Source organism: Mytilus californianus, unplaced genomic scaffold (assembly GCF_021869535.1).
Source record: "Mytilus californianus isolate M0D057914Y unplaced genomic scaffold, xbMytCali1.0.p SCAF_9, whole genome shotgun sequence".
NCBI classification, from domain to species: Eukaryota; Metazoa; Mollusca; class Bivalvia; order Mytilida; family Mytilidae; genus Mytilus; species Mytilus californianus.
Window position 1 is genome coordinate 63,611,218 of NW_026262745.1, and position 23,592 is coordinate 63,634,809.

Here is a 23,592-nt window from a genome sequence, read left to right on the forward strand (position 1 = left end):
CTATAGTACATTGTAAAACAAACTGGTTTATTCATTATTCTAAAGGCAATTATAATTTCTAGGTAAAGAAACCAAATTTTTACAGCTATTTTCAATAAATTGTAGTCCTTTATGCCTATTGTCCTTTGTCCATAATTGTAATTGTAACAGAATGTAAAATTCAGTGCTTTAACTAACCATACTCTGGACAAGACATAGGTGTTGGTTTTCCTGCAATGGTGTCGTTCTTTTTGGCAGCTTCAGCAACTGTTAAGTTTTCTGCTTAAATCAGTTTGATAGGAACCAATGATATTTCCTATAAAGTTGCATTACTATCAGTACATATCAGTTTGTTGACCATTTTGATGCACTGCCCTCTGTGTCATTGTCCAGCAACACTTTGAATTATTTAGCAATGTTGCAGTGTTCATCAGATTGTCTTTTCTGATTTTTTGGCCGACAGGCGAGACATATCTCTGTGTCAGCAGTTTATTTGCTATATTTATCAATCTAGACAATATTATTTGTAGTTAATGTGGTAGTGCATTTGCATTTTAAAAATAGAATGTGATATATCTTTTTGGCTTTCAAGTAGATTTCTTCAGTGTATTGCATAGTCATCTAGTCTATACTCTACTGGACTGCACTAGTAGTAGTTTCTCCAGTGATATATTAATCCACTTGTCAATGTTTTTATTATAAGATTTTAAATCACATTGCCAGACTCTTCAAGCTTATGGGCCAGTACAGCTAATCTCAAATCTTTAACAGGATTAATACAGAAACAGACAGTTAATAACACTATATGAATACATCTAAATTTATAAAAATTCCATTAAGCTACAGTGACATTTCAGGTAAAGTCATGTCAAATTAAGCAAACCCATTATATCTAGCAAATATAAAGTACCTGGGAAGAATAAATCAGACTTTTTGACCAATCCAATCTAGTGATTGATTGATTGAAATGAAACAGTTTTACTTAAAATATTTCCATTTAAAATCGTTACAAAACACAGAACATGATTTAATTTTTTATGCCCCTGTCGCTAGGTTTTGGGGGCATTAAGGTTTACCCTTGTCCGTCTTTATATACGTTTGTATGTACGCTTCCAAAAATTGGTTTCCATTCTTTAACTTTAGTTTGCCTCAACCAATTGTTATGAACCTTTTATACACAATGCATATTACCACCAAACACACATCAAGTTTGAATATCGGTGGCGTCACTTTCACCTTTCTTGAGTTATGTCCCTTTATAAATGGAAAAAATGGCAAATTTGCTATGTTGGCATTCTAATGACAATACAATTACACATGTCCGCTTTTTCCTTTAAATTTCCTATTTATAGAATAATTCAACTTCCCTGTCTAGGTCATATAGATGATGAGGACTATTGTACTTACCTTCCTGTTTATATAATTATGAAGCCTTGAAAGGTCATTTTGATCTTTTGCTGTGACGTTTTCTCAGCAAAAAAAATTAAAATAGCCTTTGTAGCGTTTAATTCTAATCCTATATGTTTTCACATAACATGAGCATTTGTTGTCCTATTTGACTAGTTTAAAGTTTTCATTATATATGTTAAGATTTCAAATACTGTGAATTCAGATATTATTGCGTGGATTTATTAATGCGGTTTTTTTAAGGCTTATAAAAAAGTGTGATTATTTATTGCCATTTCAGGAAAAGCTTATACAGATATACATGTATCAGATATCAGAATGCGAGTCCTTATGATGATACTCACCCAGTCGCATTATTCACATTACTAATATTTCACAATGATTTCTTAATTTACAGTATACAGATCTATGACATAAAACCACCAAAATACCTTAAGATTACAAAACTAAGAAAATAATTGATGACAGCATTAGCCGTAAATGTGTTAAATTAACCCAACTTTCTTGCAAATTTTTACTAAAAGCAGTATTGCTCAGGTGAAGACTAGCAAGATTAGGTGACATAACCTTAGATTAACCTGAGTTACAACCCAGCAATTTGTAATCTTAAGACATTTTATTATAAGTAGTAGTAATAAATTAGAAAAGAATTAACTGATTGCAAGAAAATGGTTAGCATATGTAGTGTTTTAACTTTAATATAGGTGATCTATTTCAGATTTTTCTGTTAGAAAGAGTTATCATAATCTTTTAAAAATTTATAATACAAGGGATTAATGGACACACACTATTTTTCTGTGTTGTTATAATTCCAAGCATTTGAGTATTTTTCTTAAATATTGTTCTTAAATTAAATCCTAGAAGAAAATAAAATCTATAAAAAAATATGCATTATTTTTGTCGAGCCAGCGACTTTTGTCGCACAAATCTCGACATAGGGATAGTGATCCGGCAGCGGCGTTAGCTAACTTCTTAAAAGCTTAATATTTCAGAAGGTAGAATACCTGAATCCTTCATACTTTGTATATAGATGCCTTATGTTATGAAGTTTCCGTCTGTCATATGTCCATAGACCTTGACCTCATTTTCATGGTTCAGTGACTACTTGAAAAAAAGTTAAGATTTTAGTATTCTTAATTTCTCTCTTATGAGTAATAGGATAACTATATTTGGTATGTGCGTACCTTGCAAGGTCCTCATGCCCGTCAGACAGTTTTCACTTGACTCGACCTCATTTCATGGATCAGTGAACAAGGTAGTTTTGGTGGTCAAGTCCATATCTCAGATACTATAAGCAAAAGGCCTACTATATTTGGTGTATGGAATGATTGTAAGGTGTACATGTCAAACTGGCAGGTGTCATCTGACCTTGACCTCATTTTAATGGTTCAGTGGTTATAGTTAAGTTTTTGTGTTTTGGTCTGTTTTTCTTGTAATGTATGCAATAGGTCTACTATGTTTGGTGTATGAAAATATTTTGGATTATGGAATGATTGTAAGGTGTACATGTCCAACTGGCAGGTGTCATCTGACCTTGACCTCATTTTCATGGTTCAGTGGTCAAAGTTAAGTTTTTTAGTTTTGGTCCTTTTTTCTTATACTATATGCAATAGGTGAACTATATTTGGTGTATGGAAATATTTTAGGATTTACATGTCTGTCTCGCAGGTTTTATTTGACCTTGACCTGATTTTCACAGTTCATTGCTCAGTGTTAAAATTTGGTGTTTTGGTCTTTTTTTGTTCAACTATAAGCCATAGGTCAACTATATTTGGTGTATGGAATGTTTATAAGGTGTTTATGTCTGTCCGCCAGGTATCATATGACCTTAACTCCTTTTACATGGCTCATTGGTCAATGTTAAGTTTTAATGCTGAACTTTGTTTCTTAGAAAATATAAGCAATATGTCTACTATATTTGGTGTATGGAATGATTGTAAGGCGTATCTGTCTGTCTGGTAGGGTTCATATGACCTTGACCTTATTTTCATGGTTCATAGGTCAATGTTAGTTTTTCTTCTTTTTTGATTTGTTTTTAAGATACTATATGGAATTGGTGAAATATATTTGGTTTATGTAATTAATATAAGAATTAAGATTTATACATCTGACTGGCTGGTGACATCTGACCTTGACCTTATTTTCATAGTTCATTGGTCAATGTTTATTATTTAAAGTTTATCCAATTTCTTTTACAAGAAGGGATAAGTCAATTATATCACTCTTAACCACAGTTATCCAGCATATCTTCATATAGCGGATAATAACCTATACAATTAGTAGTATGAAGACACTATGATAGTTGTCTTCAGCAGGCCTGGCAGTAGCTTTAGTGTTCATACAGGCATCAGCAGCAGCGACATTATTTCATTATTTACAGCTTAAAATTTATAATGTATGTCTGATAGCATTTACTTTCAACATAACTTCAATTAGAAATACACGACAGGCGAGACATTTCTGTGTGTCCACTCTTGTTAATTTACTGCTTTATTTTTTACAGACCAATATTTTTTAAAGTGAAAGGACCTCAGGGCCAAGTCTTAACAGAGCTTCCTATATCAGAGAGAACCGGACCTTCTTCCAAACGTTCCACTGTTTCTTCTTCTCATATCACTGTCAAAGGACCGAGAGGAGAATTCATAAAAGAGCTTCCTATGTCTGCTGATAGAAGATATAGATTAAAACATTCAGATGATTCCATGGCTTAAGTTGTACCAATGTCAACAGTTGTTTTCTATGGGTGCTAATTTAAATGCATTTTTATACGATATTATAATACATTACATTATTTTATGTTGAGTTAATTTAAAAAAAATATTTAAAATTTACTGAATGCCTTAAATATCAGCCGCATTACAGAAACACAAATTTTTTAAACATGGAGGTATCTTTAATTTTGAAATTAAATTTTTGATAAATTTTTTATAAACCTCTTTTTTTTCAGAAAGAAAATAAGGGTTTTTTTCCGATACCTGATATCCAATTTAATAGTCTTTGAAAAATCTCTCATGACTTGAATTCTTAAATTATATACCATATCTCTGTATTCATAATATCTTCAATAGTATGTATTTTACTTCAATCATCTCTTACATTTTAAATACCCCGCTGATATAAACAGGTGGTTATTTTACTGTAGGACCGTCCCTTCATGCTTTGTACATAAAGTCTAATTTATATTTTGATTGACTTTTTATGGAATTTTAAAACAATAAAAAAAGACCTTATGGAAGACAGCAAAAAAAGAGGAATTATTTTGTTTCTGTCTTTCTAGAGTTAAGGCAGTTTTATTTTAATTTTAATGAAGATGATGGCCAGTTTTTTTTTTATCAGGGTCAACATAGAATTGTTTTAATTTCTCTTTAATATACCTAAATTTGTTAATTTTGATATATTATATTACTTGTCTTGATTATATGTAGAGTACTTTAGATGAATCAATTACTTTTAGTGATACATTTGTAGCCAGCGGATGCAATTTTAATCAGATTTAAAGAGAAACTTAAACAATGATATGTTTCATGGATGAAGTTGCTTGTAAAGGTTTTATTTTTTTTATATTATTTAGTATTTATATCTTCTTTAAATTATATTTATATTTAAGTTTTTCAGTATCGTGGCACAACAGGGTTTTAATTTGTATGTTCCCTGAATTTTATACAGAAGAAACAAATTGACTAACTTGCTAATGAACGATCAAACAGTCTTAACTTATCTTTTTACAGATTGAAATGGAAATGAAATTTTTTTTCTACATTTTTGTAAAAAAAAAAATTATCTGTATCAATACCTGCATGGTCCAGTAATTAACATGTAAAAAAGTGAAGGTAACAAATTTCGGTCAATTTTGAAAATTGTGCTTGTCTTCTCCTGTTTCATTTTGATTTATTAATAATCTAATATACCGAAAAGCTTAAATGAAAGTAAATAAAACATTGTTGACTGATGTTCTTTATAAGAGTACAAATCAACTTTACAAACAGTCAGCAAAGAACACATATCAACCTTTTATACATACACAAATCAACACCTTCTATTTTGGTATTTTTGGTACATAGATAATGTGATCTATTAAATCTTCCTAAGACATATATATAAAGACTTTTTTAAATTTCATGTACTAATACAGTTTACGAAAAATTAAATTGGATTTTTTTTTTTTGTTATTCCTTTTAATGGCTTGAAATCTCAGGGCTGTGTGGAGTCATTGGACAAAGACAAGTAATATTTCTGATTAGTTGTCTAATGATTTGGTGCTACTTGCTATTGCTTTTTTTTTTACAAAAAATTAGCATTTGAATGTACCCAGTCAGGTTTATTGTGAGGTCCAAATTTTTCTTGGGAAAAGGGTTATTGTATTATATTTTATGAAAAATTTTCATTGATGTCATACACATTCCAAATTTGTTCATGCAGAAACATCCTTACCAATGATATTTCCAAATTTATAATGAGTAAACATGATAATTGACGTTTAAACTTTAAGTGTGAATTAAATCTTTTTCAAATTGTTAATGATTTTATTCATACTTGAAATTTAAACAATGACATTATTGTTTTAGTGCTATATGTAAATTTTAATTACATTTTTAACTTCCCTATTTCTAATCTGTGATACCATTTGTGGAAATTTTATATTTATAGCAATTGATGCCTGATTTTTTTCCCCTGCTTAGATTAGACGTCTACATTTTTAAAATTTTATAATATGTATAAGTGTATGAGTAATTTATGTATATTTTGTATATGTTGTATTGTGAAATAAATTGTATTTACGTAGTTCTAGTCTTAGGAGCTTACTATTGTGTCATTGATTTATTTTTTTTAACATGTATGAACATTCAGACAGTTATTTAAACCATGCCTTGTCAGGTGAAATTTATCAAGTAATAATACATGTATAATTATGTAATTATATTCCAGTTATTTATTATTTGCAAGTTACTAAAGTAAATTGTCATTTACAGTTATTATGAGGGTTATTTTAGAATTGTTTTATATTTATAATTTATGTTTTCATGTACCTGGAGTACATGCATGATTTCAATCAGTTACTGTAATGATGTGACCGTATAAGATTTTCTTTTTTAACCCAGAATTGGATTTCTGTCTCAATGACTATTATACAATTCTTTTTTATGCATATTTGATAGAGGTTTTAATGGGTGGTCCAAAGAAAAAGGTGTAAAGGGGGAAATGGGAGGGGGGTTGAGGTGGAAGCACAAAGAGTTTATACAGTAGAATTATGCAATACCTAAAAATATAAATACTACATGTCCCATTACATAATTAAACACAAGAACAACCGTGGATATAATATTGAAAAGGCAATATGAGAAAAGGCCTAAAAAAAGTAATTTACACTTGTTATAAAATATTAATCAACAATAATTATTAAAGAAAATAGCCTATCATATCATGAAATTGTTATTATTATCCTTGTGACAATTTTCAAGATACATTTTTCACTAGGAATTAATCTGTCTGTCTGTCCATAAAATATGGAAGTTAGATTTTTCTTACATTTTTTGCAGGGTTCAATGGAATTTAATACAGAGATAGATGTGAAATTTCTTAGTTTGTAACAAGTGTTTAGGAAAATGTGTATAAAATTGATTTCTGTCAAACATTTTGGAGTTACATTGTAAAGGAGAATGTGGTGCGAGTTATTTTTATACGCCCGTTTACGGGACGTATTATGGTATACCGTTGACCGTCTGTCCGTCCGTGTGTCCGTCCGTGCGTCGTCAACATGTCGGACATTAACTCAAAAAAGCTTTAACCAATATGCATGAAACTTTGGTGAATTGTTTATATCTTTTGACGTGAGCTCCCTTTTGTTTTTTTATAAATTTCAGATTTACCGTTTCCAAGTTTTGGGGTTTTATTCATTAAAAAAGGGGGGATTTTCCAGTTTTCCGACAATAACTCAAGAATTCTTTCACCAACTTGCAAGAAATTTTGGTGAATTGTTTATATCTGTTGACATGAGCTCCCTTTTGGATTTTTATAAATTTTAGATTTAACGTTTCCGAGTCACAGGGTTTTATTCATAAAAAAAGGAGGATTTTCCAGTTTTCGGACAATAACTAAAAAATGCTTTCAGCAGTTCTCATGAAACTTTGGTGAATTGTTTATATCTGTTGACATAAGCTCCCTTTAGAATTTTATAAATTTTAGATTTAACATTTCTGAATTATGGGGTTTTATTCATTAAAAAAGGGGGGATTTTCCAGTTTTTGGACTATAAATCAAAAATGCTTTCAGCAGTTCTCATGAAACTTTGGTGAATTATTTATAGCTATTGATGTAATCTCCCTATTGATTTTCATAAATTTCAAATATGACATCGAGAAGAAATTGGACTTTATTTGTTTATAGTCTGACAACAGATTTACTAAGTATTGCCTCAACAGCACAGTGTATTGCACAACAGCAAGAAATTTTTAATTGAATATAAATTCAATTCATATAACCAATTTCAAGTTCTTTGACTACAATTATTCAGAAACCTATAATATGTCAAATATTTAATTACAATCCAAATTCAGACCTGTATCAAGCTTGAATTTTGTGTCCATTTTTGCCCAAACTGTTCAGGGTTAGACCTCTGCGGGCGTATCCAGCTGCGCTCAGCGAAGCAGTTTATTTTGTGATCTTACATATGTGAACTATAATTTACAGTTCACTACTTTATGATAACTAACAATCAAAACTTATTACTGTGGATTCATTTATTTTCGTGGGTATCAATTTTCGTCGATAGAGAATAAAAGACGTTTCGTGGTAAACGTAAATTCGTGGATCGCTGATTGAAAAAAAAGATAAATTCAGATACGTAATTCGTGAATTTCTGGTTGAATTAGGATGTCATATAACCTCCTTGGTTTGATCAATAATAAAACAAAAAAAGAAGGAATTCATTGAAAAAGTTTAAATTGTCAAAATCCTCGCTTGGTCATTCTAGGTTAAAGTGTTCATTGAAAACTTCGATTAAAATCGTGGACAGAGACAACTAATTATATGTTTGTTTTACAATTTATAAATTTTTTTCGGTAATTTTATGAGGCATTCAAATCTCTATGATTGATATATGATTGAAAGCTTATTTCCCTAATCACGGTATAATAAATAGTCATATAAGTAAAAGGTGTGAAAATAAATGTTCCTGTCATAAACAATATTACCTACGGGCAATATCCCCATACTTAATACTATTGATGTTTAATCACCAGTAATCCAAACTATGACACGGTAATTAACAACTTACAGTTATTTTCCATGAACAGTTTTAATCAATTTTAAAAAGGAGTTTATCACTAATATTCGATTTTTTTTTATTATTGATTTAATCAAAATACTTTTATCTTCTTTCAATAGAAACACGTGTTATGTTGCAAAGTTTATCGCTAGTCAACACTATACGAGAACTGCATAACACAACCGGAAATAAACATCTGACTCCAAACACATTTTTCGGGATTATTCTTCGTTGAATTCTTAAATTCGTGGTTCGCTGTGACCCACGAAACCCACGAAAATTGGTATACCACGAATAAAAATGAATCCACAGTATAATGTTCCGTCCATATTTTTACATTTACATAGGCATGAACTCTTTAACTAAAATAAAATTTAATACAAAGTTTTTAGTTATGTGATAATAATGTGATATTAGGGAATTTGTTAACACATTTACATGCATAATATATCAATAGTGAAAATATAATGGCAAATTTTTATTGTTTCTCATTTCCCATTTTATGATATTTTACTCCTTTTTAATAATTAAGGAATTCCCTTTTCTTTATTAAGCATTTGTATTTGTAGAAAATCAAATAGTATATTTATATATATAGAGAGAGAGAGAGCAAATAGAATTATTTAGGAAAATTACTATAGGACTTACTGTTAGAGAGTTAAGTATTGGCCATTTAATATGGTGTATTTTAATAATGGTGCATGTGTACACGTGTACCAGTTAGTGCTTACCAAATAAACATATCTAAGGTCTGAATTCATCCAAGCATATCAGGTTATTTGGAAAATTATGTGTTGACAAAATCAACTCCCTGACAAGTAGACAATTAAGTTTATTTTTAGACTTGTTTAAAAAATTTAATTGTAAATTTATAGAAATAGAACTTTCTATTCAATTTTAAAAGCCATTCTTAAGATATAAAAGAAATGATATTTGCATTTGGAATTCATATTTTGAATGTTGTAATTATTTATTTTTGTGGTATTTTCATGTTTTTAATTTAATGTTGAATATGATGTAACAAAACCATGACTTTCTATAGTACATACAGTGAAATCTTTCCCATATGAACCTGTTTGTTAATTTAACTTAAGTATAAATTGAAATAATAAAATGTGTTTAATTTAACATCATCACATGGTACCAACTACATATACAAAAATAAATCTAATAGGAAAATGGAGTAATTGATTTAAACATACTCAATGTATATAAATCCATTACTATTAAAAGAAAAACATTAAAATACAACCACAGTTATTTTTATTTAAGATAGATTTCACTGTATTTTTATGTATTTTTACATTTTTATATTGTTAGTTGTTATCTAATATAGTTTTTAAATTGTTACTGAACATAATGTCAGCTTAGGGTACAATTCTTCTTATAATGAATTAATAAAGCGGATCAAAATAGAATTTTTGATGAATAGTCATTTGTACAAAACTAACACAAGTGGATCTACATAGCTTTTGGGTACATTTTGAGGGATTCTTTATTGTAAGATGGAGATTTAGCCTTGCTGTATGGGTTTTGATTATTTTTGAATGCAGTACTGTGACCTACAGATGTTTTAAAACATCTACATCATTTGGTATCTGGAAGAGAGTTGTCTCATTGGCAATCATACCCCATCTTTTTATTACCTGTGTCACCAAAGGCGAAAGCAGATCTAATAACCCCTCGACTCTGTCCATCCATCTGTCTGTCTGAAAGACTTTGGGTAGAAAACTTTCATCAAACTTTTCTAGTCTTCTATGAAAGGGAATGATTTTAAATTTGTAGGCAGCTACATAATGTTGAGTTGTAGCAGGACAGCAATTTTTACATCTGCTGTGCAGCCACTTCCTGTTTGCCGTTAGTTAGGAATTTTTCAACACTCATTGTACAAGGAAAATGTTTGTCAAAATTTTCTTGGCTTCAGTGAAAGGGAATGATCAGTTATGCTTCAGTATACGTCAATCAATTTCATGTAGCAAGGCAGGTCCAGACCGGTATTGGTCTTATCTTTATATTAGAAAGGAATAAAGTGTTTTTATACACAGGGATCTGTTTTCAGTCACATTGGATCTATCGATTTGTTAATTGATAATTGCCTAATATTGCTTTACAATGGATCTGAAAGAATGATCAAGGTCATCTAAGTTAAAGTTGACTATGCATGAAGGAGATGTAAATAAACCTCTTATAGTTTTGAACAATTTACTGAAAATAAAAGCTAAGAATTTAAAAAGTAATGAACCAAGACCTATGATACACTATTGACTAATAATCAGGTAATATGGACAAGTGTGCTTCGGTGGCCAAGTGGTCAAAGCAGTTCTACTGCTGTACCATTAGCCTGTCCACACATGCAGCGGTTGTTAGTTCAAGCCCTGATCATTGCAGGTATGTTCGACTCCCATCTTAATTGACTAGGATTGCAAGTTTTCCTGCTGAAGGTTAATGATTCTCTTCGGACACTCCATCTTCCTCTACGAATAAAAACTGTCAATCAATCATGGACAAACAGGATTGGCATCAACCCAGTGTTAGTACACAGATGAAAATAAAATATTTTTGTTCTGTTTGGTTGATTGATTGTTGTTCACTTAATGTCCAGTGGCAAATATTTCATGCATATTCAGGCCGATGTCTGATCTTGATTTACATTGCAACATTAGAATGAAATAAAGATAAATATATATATATGTATACCATTTGACATATTAAAATCTTAACTTGAATAAGACGGCCAACAACATGGTCAAAAGAAATGAGACAAGAAAACCCATTAAAAAACCTACATAGACCAGATAAAACAACAAAAGAATGAAAATTACCCAACTTGATGAACTTTAAAAGTGTTTCAGAAAAGCAAGTGCTTCTTGCTTCACTAGACTGAGTGGCACCCTTGTGCTGTCAATGACGACAAAAACAAGGAGTATACATGATTGTGGCTTTGACAAATGGAACACATATGTGGTCATCAATGACTTGTATTATTAAACCGTCAACTCATTCTTGTTAGCATTCTTTAAACTTTGAGATAGTTTCACCTTTTCCTTTTAAGAACCCTTAGTTCAGTAGCTTCCTACCAAGCAGCAAGACCCTTGCAGATCCTATCAAGGAAATCATGACATAGGAACCACAAGTTCTAAAAATATTAGTACCTTCCTCAAGCAGCAAGACTCGATCAAGGAAATCTTAATAGGAACCAAAAGTTCTGAAATATCTGAAAATTCACTTTTAACTTTTTATCAGACAGAGCCTTAAGTTGGGTAGCCAATTAAAACACGTGTTTTCGAGCTATATGGCCAAAATAGACGAATAGCCAGAACACAAATACAGATATGTCACAGTGTACAAGCTTTTGTATTTACTATCCTTGCAGGTCAATTGAAAGTAGGCCACTCATTAAAGGAGAATTATCAAGTTCAATGATACCATGTGTGTATTTACAAAACTTGCAAACAAAGACAGAACAGTGGAGACGATATTTTTATTACTCCTAAGCTTCATATGTAAAATTTAGTATATAGATTGTTTATGTAATAAGTAGTGCCAGCATTAAGATGATTAGAAACAATAATGATGAATACATTAATGTGCAAGACTTATTGGTACCACTGTGATTGATACAGAACTGTCCATTTTGTATATCTCCAACTTGTGTTTTACGTCTTTTAAGATCATATGCAAATTTCTTTTCAATGACAGCTTTCTGGTCATTTAACATATTCCGATCTGTGTAACATCCAGACTTTGTGTTTTTCTTCACCGCAAAACAATCTCTTAAATAAAACGTCACTGTGTCTACTGAAAAAAAAAATTAGGTTTGAATCACAGGTTTAGACTACCACTTTATCATGTCGATACGCTAAAACTATACCTTTTATTGTGTAGAATATCTCAATTTACACACAAAAGCTTGCACTGAAAATAGTTCTGTTGTCAGTTGTATTTGCTCATGGCAATTTTAATCTTGTTACAATCCATACATTAAGAAAAACTTGTTTTACTGACATAGAATCAGTTGTTACATGTACATTGTAGTATACTGACGGACTTTAAAACGCAACACACCTTTTGGTTATTTTTTTTTTACCAAATCATGATTGATCCTCATATAGCTACTATTCATGCATACCATACTTCCTTCTGTTTAGAAAAATTCAACACCTGACTTACAAGAGGTAATTGAACATACCGGATTACTGAATTCGCACGAATTTCTTAAAGCGAAATGTGAAACCCATAAGTGATTTTTTTAAGGTTTTTTTCTTCCTAAAACAATTCTTTCAATCCATACCCACACTGGAATCATTAAAATAATATTGCATCTCCATATTGCCGAGACTGAGCAATGAAAATTTGAATCAGGCCATAAGAATATTGCAGGCAGGAATACGTGATCGTGCTGTTGCCAGACAATTTCACGTCAGAAACTCATCTTACTGTCCTTTCAACAAAGGTGTAGGTAGACGGGATTTGTTAATGACCATCCATGACCAGATCAATATGTAGTGACAACGCCACGTCAATAAAATTTGATTACGGGACGTTATTTGCGAGTCATGTTTACGGCGCCGCAACGTCAACTGATAATCAAGTCGCCAATGATGTCATGGCAGACAGATTCGAGCCATAAATGTTTCCCCATATACTGAAATGCCAACGAATCGACTGCAGAAACACATTTAAGCCCTAAAGTTTAAACCGCATAATGGGTGGGACAGAGGCAAAATCAGAAGGTTCAAAACAGAACTCAAAACATGCCCAACAGAATTGGTTGACCTTTCTGACAATCATTTTGGCGTTGGTTACGGGCAGTCATTGCTTTCGACGGTGACACACCCATTGATAAGGGAAAAACCAGGGTTTCAGTGCATACCACATGATTTCAACATTAAAAATGACGTAATCAATTCAACTTTCGGACTTTTTTAGACAATGAAATTATGAATGAAATTTTTGTTTTTACATTTATTTTATAAAAATTGCATATTGGAAAATAGGAATTAAAAGAATAATCTAGTGTTGCGTTTTTAAAGTTCGTTAGTTTAGTTAAACATGGCACACGGTATTCAAAATCATACAGCCTTCAAGATATCTCATACATTACATAATATATTTTCTAATTTTCATTAAGTTCATAAGATATCTTAATAAATATTTAATAAGATATTTCACACTCATTTTTAAATGATATCGTATGAACTTTTCTGTATAAGATATCCAATAACTTTTCATTTATCTTATTTCATTTTGATGATATCTCATATATTCTATGCGTTATCTTATAAAGAAATGTAATAAGAGATCTTTTTTTTTTCATTTTAAGATATCTTTAAAAGAAAATAATGTATCTTATCAGCTCTAGATCTGCATGCGGTAACAAATTAATATAGGATCCCTTGCGTTGCTAACCGTCGAGACAGAATTGGAGATCAAGTCCAAGATTGAGCTAAACTTCAAGTTATTGTTCGTAGTTAGAGTTTGAGTTGCACTTTGAGTTACATCACAAGTTCAACTTCAATAATTCAGACTTGCCACTATCCCGATTTATGGGGGATTTCCCCCATGAGAGGGGTTGGACTGACTATTTGAATTCTCTATATTATAAGAACTTTTAATATCTCAAAATTGTCATTCAAATGAGTCTAATGGCATTTAAGCACACATATACTCCTTCAAAATCGTAGAATAGCTTATTAATTTTACCTAAGACATGTATAGAACATGCAGTAGGTCATATTGTTCTTAAAATCCACCATGAAGGTTATGAAAATTTGGCAGGTATGCAATATAGAATCACAATTCGAGTTGAATCGAGTTAGAATTTAAATTATTCAATTTATAATATGTTTAACAATAAAAAGTTACGGCTAACAATATAAAGTTACGGCTCTCTGCGGAGGGGGATATTCAAAATTGCTAAGGGTTATTTCCACGAGGGCTTTAGCCCGAGGGGAATCACCCTAAGCAGGGTTGACAATTTTGGATATCTCCCGACTCAGAAAGCCGTAATTGTATATTATACCAAACACAATTATATTTGCCTCAACTGCGGTGAATAATGGGGTTATTCTCCCGACGGAACAATTTGGCCTCACCGGCAGTGTATATAGGGTTATTTACCAGACGGTACAATTTGTCGAATTTATTTACCGGCCTTGCCGATTTGGACAAAAATATCCGAATTAATTAACACCAGTCACCACGTGATCTTTTATTAGCCAATAGTTTTATTCAATTATACTGTGAGGTATAATGATAGATCTTACTCTATCTATAAGAAGGTTAATTTACCTAAAATAGACCTATAGCAATTTCATGAGTTAAAATAAATTTGACAAATGTCTGATATATTGACGGCTAAGTTCATTCAGAGACATATGTCTCTGGTACATCTGATTCAGTAGTTTCGAATACTTATGGTACAATCAGTACCCTTATGACATATGTATCCTAAATTTTAAGTTGCGTACATAACATACCATGACCTCCGAAAGATAACACGGAAAGTTTAACACTTCCACGGAGAGTGCCACATCTGTTTATTCGATGGTCAGTTGGATCGTTTGGACATGGACCAAACATTACATTTGTTGCATTTGTTGCCGACGTTGCGTTGTTACACTCTGAGTTGATACACTTTTTCTCATAATCTGGTAGATAAAATTGGATTTGTGGTGGTATACTACATTCTGCACACTTCACACATTCTGTACCTGAAAATAAGATTTTTTTACTTTTGTATGATCAAAGTCAAACAATTGTTACAGTACGGTAAATTAGGAAGTGGTCTTTTTTAATAACAGTAAACTAATTTTTACAGAGTATTTATATATGTATAATAAAAAGAAAAAACGGAGCGATAAAAAATTAATAGAAAAGGAGAAAAGGCAAAACAATGACACTGCAGTTTCTTAGCTAGCCCTAAATTGAAGGGCGCTTATATCCTTTAATTATGAGATTTCTTTCATTCTTTACAAGATGTCTCTTATGCTTAGTAAGATTTCTTTAAATTATATGAGATATCTTTCATTATTTATAAGATGTCCCTTATGCTTTGTAAGATATCTTTAAATTATATGATGTATCTTTCATTCTTTATAAGATGTCTCTTATGCATGATTTGTAAGATATCTCTTTAAATTATATGAAATATCTTTCATTCTTTATAAGATTTCTTTTATGCTTTGTAAGATATCTTTTTTAATTATATGAGATATCTTTCATACTTTCTAAGATGTCTCTTATGCTTTGTAAGATATCGTTTATTAAATTATATGAAGCATCTTTCATTCTTTCCTTGACGTCTCTCATGCTTTTTAAGATATCTTTTATTAAATTATATGAGGTATCTTTCATTTTTTCCTTGATGTCTATTATGCTTTGTAAGATATCCTTTATTAAATTATATGAGGTATCTTTCATGCTTTCTAAGATTTCTCTTATGCTTTGTAAGATATCTTTAGATTATATGAGATATCTTTCATTCTTTATAAGATGTCCTTATGATTTGTAAGATATACTTAAATAATATGGAATATCTTTCATTCTTTCTAAGATGTCTCTTATGCTTTGTAAGATCTCTTTTTAAATTATATGAGATATCTTTCATTCTTAATAAGATGTCTCTAATGCTTTGTAAGGCATCTTTAAATTATTAGAGATATCTTTCATTCTTTGTAAGAAGTCTCATATGCCTTGTAAAAATATCTTTTATTAAATTATATGAGGTATCTTTCATTCTTTCCTTGATGTCTATTATTGTTTGTAAGAATTCTGTTATTAAATCATATAAGGTATCTTTCATTCTTTATAAGATGTCTCTTATGCTTTATAAGATATCTTTAAATTATAAGAGATATCTTTCATTCTTTCCTTGATGTCTCATATGTTTTGTAAGATATCTTTTATTAAATTATATGAGGTATCTTTCATTCTTTCCTTGGTGTCTCTTATGCTTTGCAAGATATTTCTAAATTATATGAGATATCTTTCATTCTTTATAAGATGTCTCTTATGCTTTGTAATATTATTGTATAGTTACACCACTTTCTCAGGTTGTGAGGGGGGGGGGGGGGCATTTTACATTTTTACCCCCATCACATTCTGTAGGGAGCTTATTATTCAGTGGTTGTCGTTTGTTGCTGTATATCATATTTGTTTTTTGTTTATTGTTTTGTACACAAATCAAGCCGTAAGTTTTCTCGTTTGAACTGTTTTACATTTGCCATTTTGGGGCTTGGTATAGCTTGCTATGCGGTATGGGTTTTGCTCATTGTTCAAGGCCGTACGATGACCTATATTTGTTAACTTCTACGTCATTTGGTCTCAGATGGAGAGTTGTCTTATTGGCAATCATACCACATCTTCTTATTTTTATAAAACAATGACATCGCAGTTTCTTAGCTAGTTCAAAATAGAGGGGTGCAGCTCCTTGGGCCATTTTTCTGTGTGATATCCTCTGTTATACCATTACAAGAAGAACAGACAAAACGATGTCTCTGCAGTTTCTTTGCTTTATTTTTTTTTAATGCTTTATGAAATATCTTATATGATTTGTGATAAATATGGAGAAATACAAAATGGGCAACCAGAGGCGATAATTCGAAGAAAATCAGACAATATCATAGACAAAACGAAAAACTACGACAAGACAAACTTCAGTCCACAAAAGATAAAATAATACAGTCAAGATAGTACAACCCTATCAAAAACAGGGGATGAATGAACCCAAGTGCTCCGGAAGATTATATGTTTAGTAGTTATGGTCAGTTATTGTTCCGCTACTGTCGACCGTCGTGTTGACAATGGCCTTTGGCTTCAAGTGGAACATATCCATAGTACACCAAGGCATGGAACGATTTTTCACAATGAAAAATTGTCGTAATGTGGAATTATTCAAGAAATCATTTCCTTGAAAATTCTATGCAAGTTCAATATTTTTTCTTTTATGGTTAGAATATGAAAACTTTATTCAATTGTTGCCATTTAGATGTATGAATGAATGATTTTTATAAATATATGTTGTATTTTGATGTATGGATGTAAACTGTATACATGTATTTTGTTTAAAGGCCTCATATAAAATTAGATTAGTTTTAATTGAGTTACCCTCCTTAGATGAAGAATCTATTATTATCATTATTCATATGGTTATCTGTGACACAGATATCCAATATCCACGATAACGGCAAACCAAATAATAATTATGGCGTAAAAACTATGTGAATTAAGTTTTTTTATCCTACGTTGAACTTTTGATGTCGTCCCTTATTAGACTGACTGAGAAAAAGGAGCCTAACAAGGAAACCATTGATATAGTTCATAAATTTTCTTTTTTTTAAATGTGTGATTTGTTATTGTTTTTTATTATATTTATACTGTAATTTTCTATAAATAAGCTGAAGTCCGACTCCGGTTGTGGGATTTATCTCGCGAAGTTGATGACCATTGGTGGCCTTAGGCTGTTTTCTGTTCTTTGGTCGTATTGTTGTCTCTTTGTCACATTCCCCGCGGCTTGAATATAAAAAAGAAGATGTGGTATATATGATTGCCAATGAGACAACTCTCAGCAAGAGACCAAATGACACATAAATTAACAACTATAGGTCACCGTACGGCCTTCAACAATGAGCAAAGCTCATACCGCACAGTCAGCTATAAAAGGCCCCGAAATGACAATGTAAAACGATTCAAACGAGAAAACTAAAGGCCTAATTTATGTACAAAAAATGAACGAAAAACAAATATGTAACACATAAACAAACGACAACCACTGAATTACAGGCTCCTGACTTGGGACAGGCACATACATACAGAATGTGGCCACTGATGCATTATGATGATAGTTTTTATTAGTTTGTCAGTTCCTCTTCCATAGGAGTTTGAATGTCCAATTAGTAGCTTCTGTCTCGGTATTACACATGTGCTCCTAGAACGTAGGAAATAACTCATAGAAGAAGAAGACTACTTGAAATGTTTATGGTGATACAAAGCTTGGGTTCGTGTTTCTCAAACTGTTTTTATGCACTGATGCATTATGATAATAGTTTTTATAAGTTTGTCAGTTCCTCTTCCATAAGAGTTTGAATGTCCAATTAGTAGCTTCTGTCTCGGTATTACACAGGTGCTCCTAGAACGGAGGAAATAACTCAGAGAAGAAGAAGACAGCCTAGATAACTGATGATTAAAACATTTGTAAGTGGTGCTAGTTTGTACAGGGACTTTCTATACTAACAGGGACTTTCTTTACTAATATACTAGTATAGAAAGTCCCTGGTTTGTAGTATTTCTTTTTTTTTTTCGAAAGGTGCGAGTCAAGTTCTGTCTCTGTGTAATACGAGTGCTCCAAGAACGGAGGAAATAACTCAGAGTAGAAGAAGACAATCTAGAACTCTCTGATGATTTAAAACATTTCTTCCGCAGTGCGAGTTTGTAGTATTTTTTTTTTCGAGTGATGCGAGTTCTGTCTCTGTGTGACACTGGTGCTCCGAGAAAGGAGGAATTTACTAAGAGAAGAAGAAAACAATCTAATGATTAAACACATTTATTCGAGTATGTTATATTTCTTTTTTTTTTAGTGGTGCGAGTTTGATAAAGTGATGCAAGTTGTAATAATTAGTGAGAGTGTTTGAGTGGTGCGAGTTGCCGTTGGCCGAGTTGTCGGGTAGTACGTCGAGTGAGCATTAGCGAAAGCGTATAAGACACGGATCGATAACGGTCTCCGAATTTAGATATTTTCTCAAAAATTGGCGTTTTCTGTGGAAAAAAAGATTGTTCCAAAGACAAATTTAGGAAGTACAAAACACTACATTTATACGTCATATCACAAATATTTCCGACTTTGTATGGTTTCAGAGGAGTTTAGTAGTATAGATGTATGTGTAGTGCTCTGTTATTGACATTTTATGTTATTCTTATAATCATTACGATTTGGAAAAATACACGATAACACATAATAAAAACAACAACTAAACAAAGCGAAGACATAGCTATGGCGTTCAAGATAAAGTCTTAGATATTTTGTAACAGGAAGCATGCACACATCATTACTCTTGAATTATAAGCTTTTTCTTCTTATTATCGGTGTTTTACGTGCACGCGGTGAGTTGTGGGATTTTACTGACTTTTTGTTAAAATAAGGAATACATTTTGTCATGGGGGTCAATACAATATTATAAAGTTACAGAATGTCTTGCAACCCTGAGGGTTAAATAAGGTATAGAAATATGATCAGCCCTGGACAGTAAAACCCTGGCTTACGTGGGTTGTTGCTTGGTTGTGTGGGACAGTGTTTGAATACACTGCCACATCAGGTAGAAAAAGGGGGGTTTAACTCGATGCCTCGTGTAGGGATATTGATGTTCAGCGGCGACATACAACATTATCTATGGTATCCACATTTTCAGCGGGGACATGGTATCCACATGTTAGGCATGTAGTCTGCTACAAACAATGAAAGGCGCCATACTACATTTTGTAGTTACATACATGTAGCATTTAACTAATTAATATAAAGACGTAAGAATTTGCAATATGTGTTTACAAATTATCCCCGAACAGTGAATCAACAGAAATTAAACATATGGAAAGTGGATACAAAATTTAATATCAAACTGACCGAAAAAATGCCTTCAAGTTTTGGAAACTTGATTAATTATTTCAAATTGAATTAAAGCCAAAAGACGAAAGATATTGAGGGCAATGTAGATTTAAGTACTTCAATGCATATTGAGAACTACTTATCAAAATTAAGACAACCTTGATATATGATTAAAGAAAATGTTTATTTAAGGATGGTTTCACGTCTCAGTACTGTTCCGCGTCTTTTCCCTGTTTAATGAAAACACTTGAATGAAAGATAAATGACTAACCGATTGCTTTGTGTAAAATCGTTATCCAAATTATTGAAGAGAACATAAACTGATACATCATTTCAAACAATGTCTACAGGAAAAATATTCAATAATGATACATTTATATTTTTCAGCGTCACATTACGTAAAACGAACAAAATGTCTATATCCGCAAGTGTTTTGGACAGGAATTCAAGTTTTCCGTTTATAATTTCTTGTTGACGCTATTAATAGTTTTTACATGTATTTAAGAGAACATCGGTAACAATCACAACGCAATTATAGAAATATAAAAAACGCTTTTAACTTCATTTAATATAATGAATAATTTATCTTTATATTTGCAATTTTAAGTTCAGTTATATTCGTGATCATTCGTATACTTTGTGTGAGTTTATGGCACATCGTATATCTGCCAGCTTCCGTGATCGTGGTGACACTGAGGGATTAAATCGCCATTCTTGAGGAGAAAAATATTAAATTGAATGCTTTAGGGTGTGTGATCTATAGGGGTCATTTAGGTCAAATTTAGTTTTAATACGTTAAAAATTTTCAACGTAAAATAGTTACTTCACATGATGTCCATTCTGTTCCCAAGTAAACTGCTGTGTTAAAATGTGTTTTCTCCGATCATTTAAACCTCTTGTCACACATATTATATATGATATGGTATGTCTCTATTCAGAACAAAAATGTATTAAGGGAGGGGTGTCCCTTAAAATGATGAAAAAAAAAATACAGTGTTCAGTATAAATCCCTTTTCTTAAAAAGGGACAGGGGCTCTATTTATCCAAATTAACCTGTAATAAGTTGAAAATATTAGTCAACCAAAATGAAACCTTTATATCATACATATATACATGTACCTACTAAACACTACATACGTACACTGCAATGCTAAACGCTTTGTTGAAAAAAGCCATACCCAAGAATCAATGCAAGGGCCAGTAATTATCACATTATTAGAAAGTCATAGGAACTAATCATTATACCTTTTAAACAACCCACGAAGGATTTCGAACGACGGAGCAGAAGAAGGAGAAGTCATGAAAATGGCAGCATCATATATACGTAAGATCGCGAAACATGGACAAAGGACAATTAATGTATGATAAGGGTCATTTTTATACGTGTGCATGCAAAACAAATTTCTTGGTAGAGGTGTCTAAATACAGCACAAACAACATTTTCCAAAAGACCAAATGATTGAAAAAGTATATCTTAACAAAACGCATTTGACTAGCAGGTCGAACAACTGATGTTCTTAAACCCTGCTGACTGCCATTGGCGATTGCCAAATAAACGGATCACAAGATGTAACAAAATAGATCTTATTATTAATTTATTACCAAACAGAAACAATAAACTTTCGGAAAAGATGGTATACCGCAAACATGAGGTGCAAAAATTTGTACACCATATCCGGATTTCGACAATTAATGTCTCTTCAGTGATGTTAGGAATCGAAACGGTATTTGGAAGGCCATATAATTTACCTCAATTTAGGATAGACACTTGAATTTTGAAAGAGTCAAAATAGGATGAACGGATCATATAAACCCGAAGGCAAATATAATACAAGCCCAAACGAAAAAATATAAACAAGTATACATTGAAAACAACGTTCAAACCTACGATTGCGTTGGATAAAAACCGCAATTTGTATACGTGTGCATGCAAAACAAATTTCTTGGTAGAGGGTTCTAAATACAGCACAAACAACATTTTCCAAAAGACCAAATGAGAGTAAAAGTATATTTTAACAAAACGTATTTGACTAGCAGGTCGAACAACTGATGTTCTTAAACCCTGCTGACTGCCATTGGCGATTGCCAAATAAACGGATCACAAGATGTAACAAAATATATCTTTTTATTAATTTATTACCAAACAGAAAACATTAAACTTTCGGAAAAGATGGTATACTGCAAACATGAGGTGCAAAAATTTGTACACCATATCCGGATTTCGACAACTAATGTCTCTTCAGTGATGTTAGGAATCGAAACGGTATTTGGAAGGCCATATAATTTACCTCAATAATCAGTCACATTGGATCAATCGATTTTTTAATTGATAAATGCTTTACATTGCTTTACAATGGATCTGAAAGATAATCAAGGTCATCTAAGTTAAAGTTGGTGATGCATGAAAGTTTTGAACATTTTACAGAAAATAAAAGCTTAGAATTTAAAAAGTAATGAACCAAGACCTATGATGCACTATTGACTAATAATCAGGTAATATGGACAAGTGTGCTTTGGTGTCCAACTGTGGTCAAAGCAGTTCTACTGCTGTACCATTAGCCTGTCAACACATGCAGCGGTTGTGAGTTCAAGCCCTGATCATTGCAGGTATGTTCGACTTCCATCTTAATTGACTAGGATTGCCAGTTTTCCTGCCGAAGGTTAATGATTCTCTGCGGACACTCCAGCTTCCTCCACTAATAAAAACTGTCAATCAATCAGGGACACACAGGATTGGTATCAACCCAGCGGTAGTACAATGAAGAAAATAAAACTAATTTTGTTCTGTTTTGTTGATTGTTTGTTGTTCTCTTAATGTCCAGTGGCAAATATTTAATGCATATTCAGACCGATTGCTGTTTTTTATTGGCATCTCTAGATTAGAATGAATTAAAAAAAAAACCATTTGGGGTATATTAAAATCTTTAATTGAAGAAAGTGAGGCAGCAACATGGTCAATAACGAAATGGAAATGAGACAAAAAAAAACGATTTAAAAACATACATAGTCAGCAATAGAATGAACAATATGTAACTCAACCATCAACTTTGAACTTTCGATGTGTTTCAGAAGTGCAAGTGGTTCTTGCTTTATAAAGTGGCACCCTTGTGTTGGCCATGACTAGTCCTAGACTGATATGTCAAAAACAAAGAAAAAGTAAAATAACAAAAAAAATCCAAGGAAAATTCAAAACGGAAGGTCCTTATCAAATGGCAAAATTAAAAACTCAAACACATCAGACGAATGGAAAACAACTGTCATATTCCTGACTTGGTACAGGCATTTCCTTGTGTAGAAAATGGTGGATTAAACCTGGTTTTATAGCTAGCTAGCTAAAAGACTC

General features: G+C 31.8%; 1 protein-coding gene and 1 long non-coding RNA gene across 5 annotated transcripts in view; one reads left to right on the forward strand and one right to left on the reverse strand.

The window, feature by feature from the left end:
* LOC127714658 (anoctamin-7-like) overlaps nucleotides 1–5,227 on the forward strand; it is a 65,653-nt gene extending 60,426 nt beyond the window's left edge. For 3 of the 4 annotated variants that reach the window (XM_052220724.1, XM_052220726.1, XM_052220725.1), the window contains one exon: nucleotides 3,890–5,227. In XM_052220724.1, the coding sequence (XP_052076684.1) occupies nucleotides 3,890–4,097 (208 nt within the window). In that variant the 3' untranslated portion in view covers nucleotides 4,098–5,227. The remainder of the gene's footprint in view (nucleotides 1–3,889) is intronic. The other variant, XM_052220727.1, reaches the window with a different exon arrangement.
* Nucleotides 5,228–12,126: 6,899 nt separating this feature from the next.
* On the reverse strand, nucleotides 12,127–20,662 carry LOC127714672 (uncharacterized). Its single transcript, XR_007987860.1, has 3 exons — nucleotides 20,521–20,662; nucleotides 15,130–15,363; nucleotides 12,127–12,448 (listed from the first exon to the last, which is right to left on the reverse strand). It is a non-coding gene; the product is annotated as an uncharacterized LOC127714672 (long non-coding RNA).
* Between the last annotated feature and the right edge of the window lie 2,930 nt (nucleotides 20,663–23,592).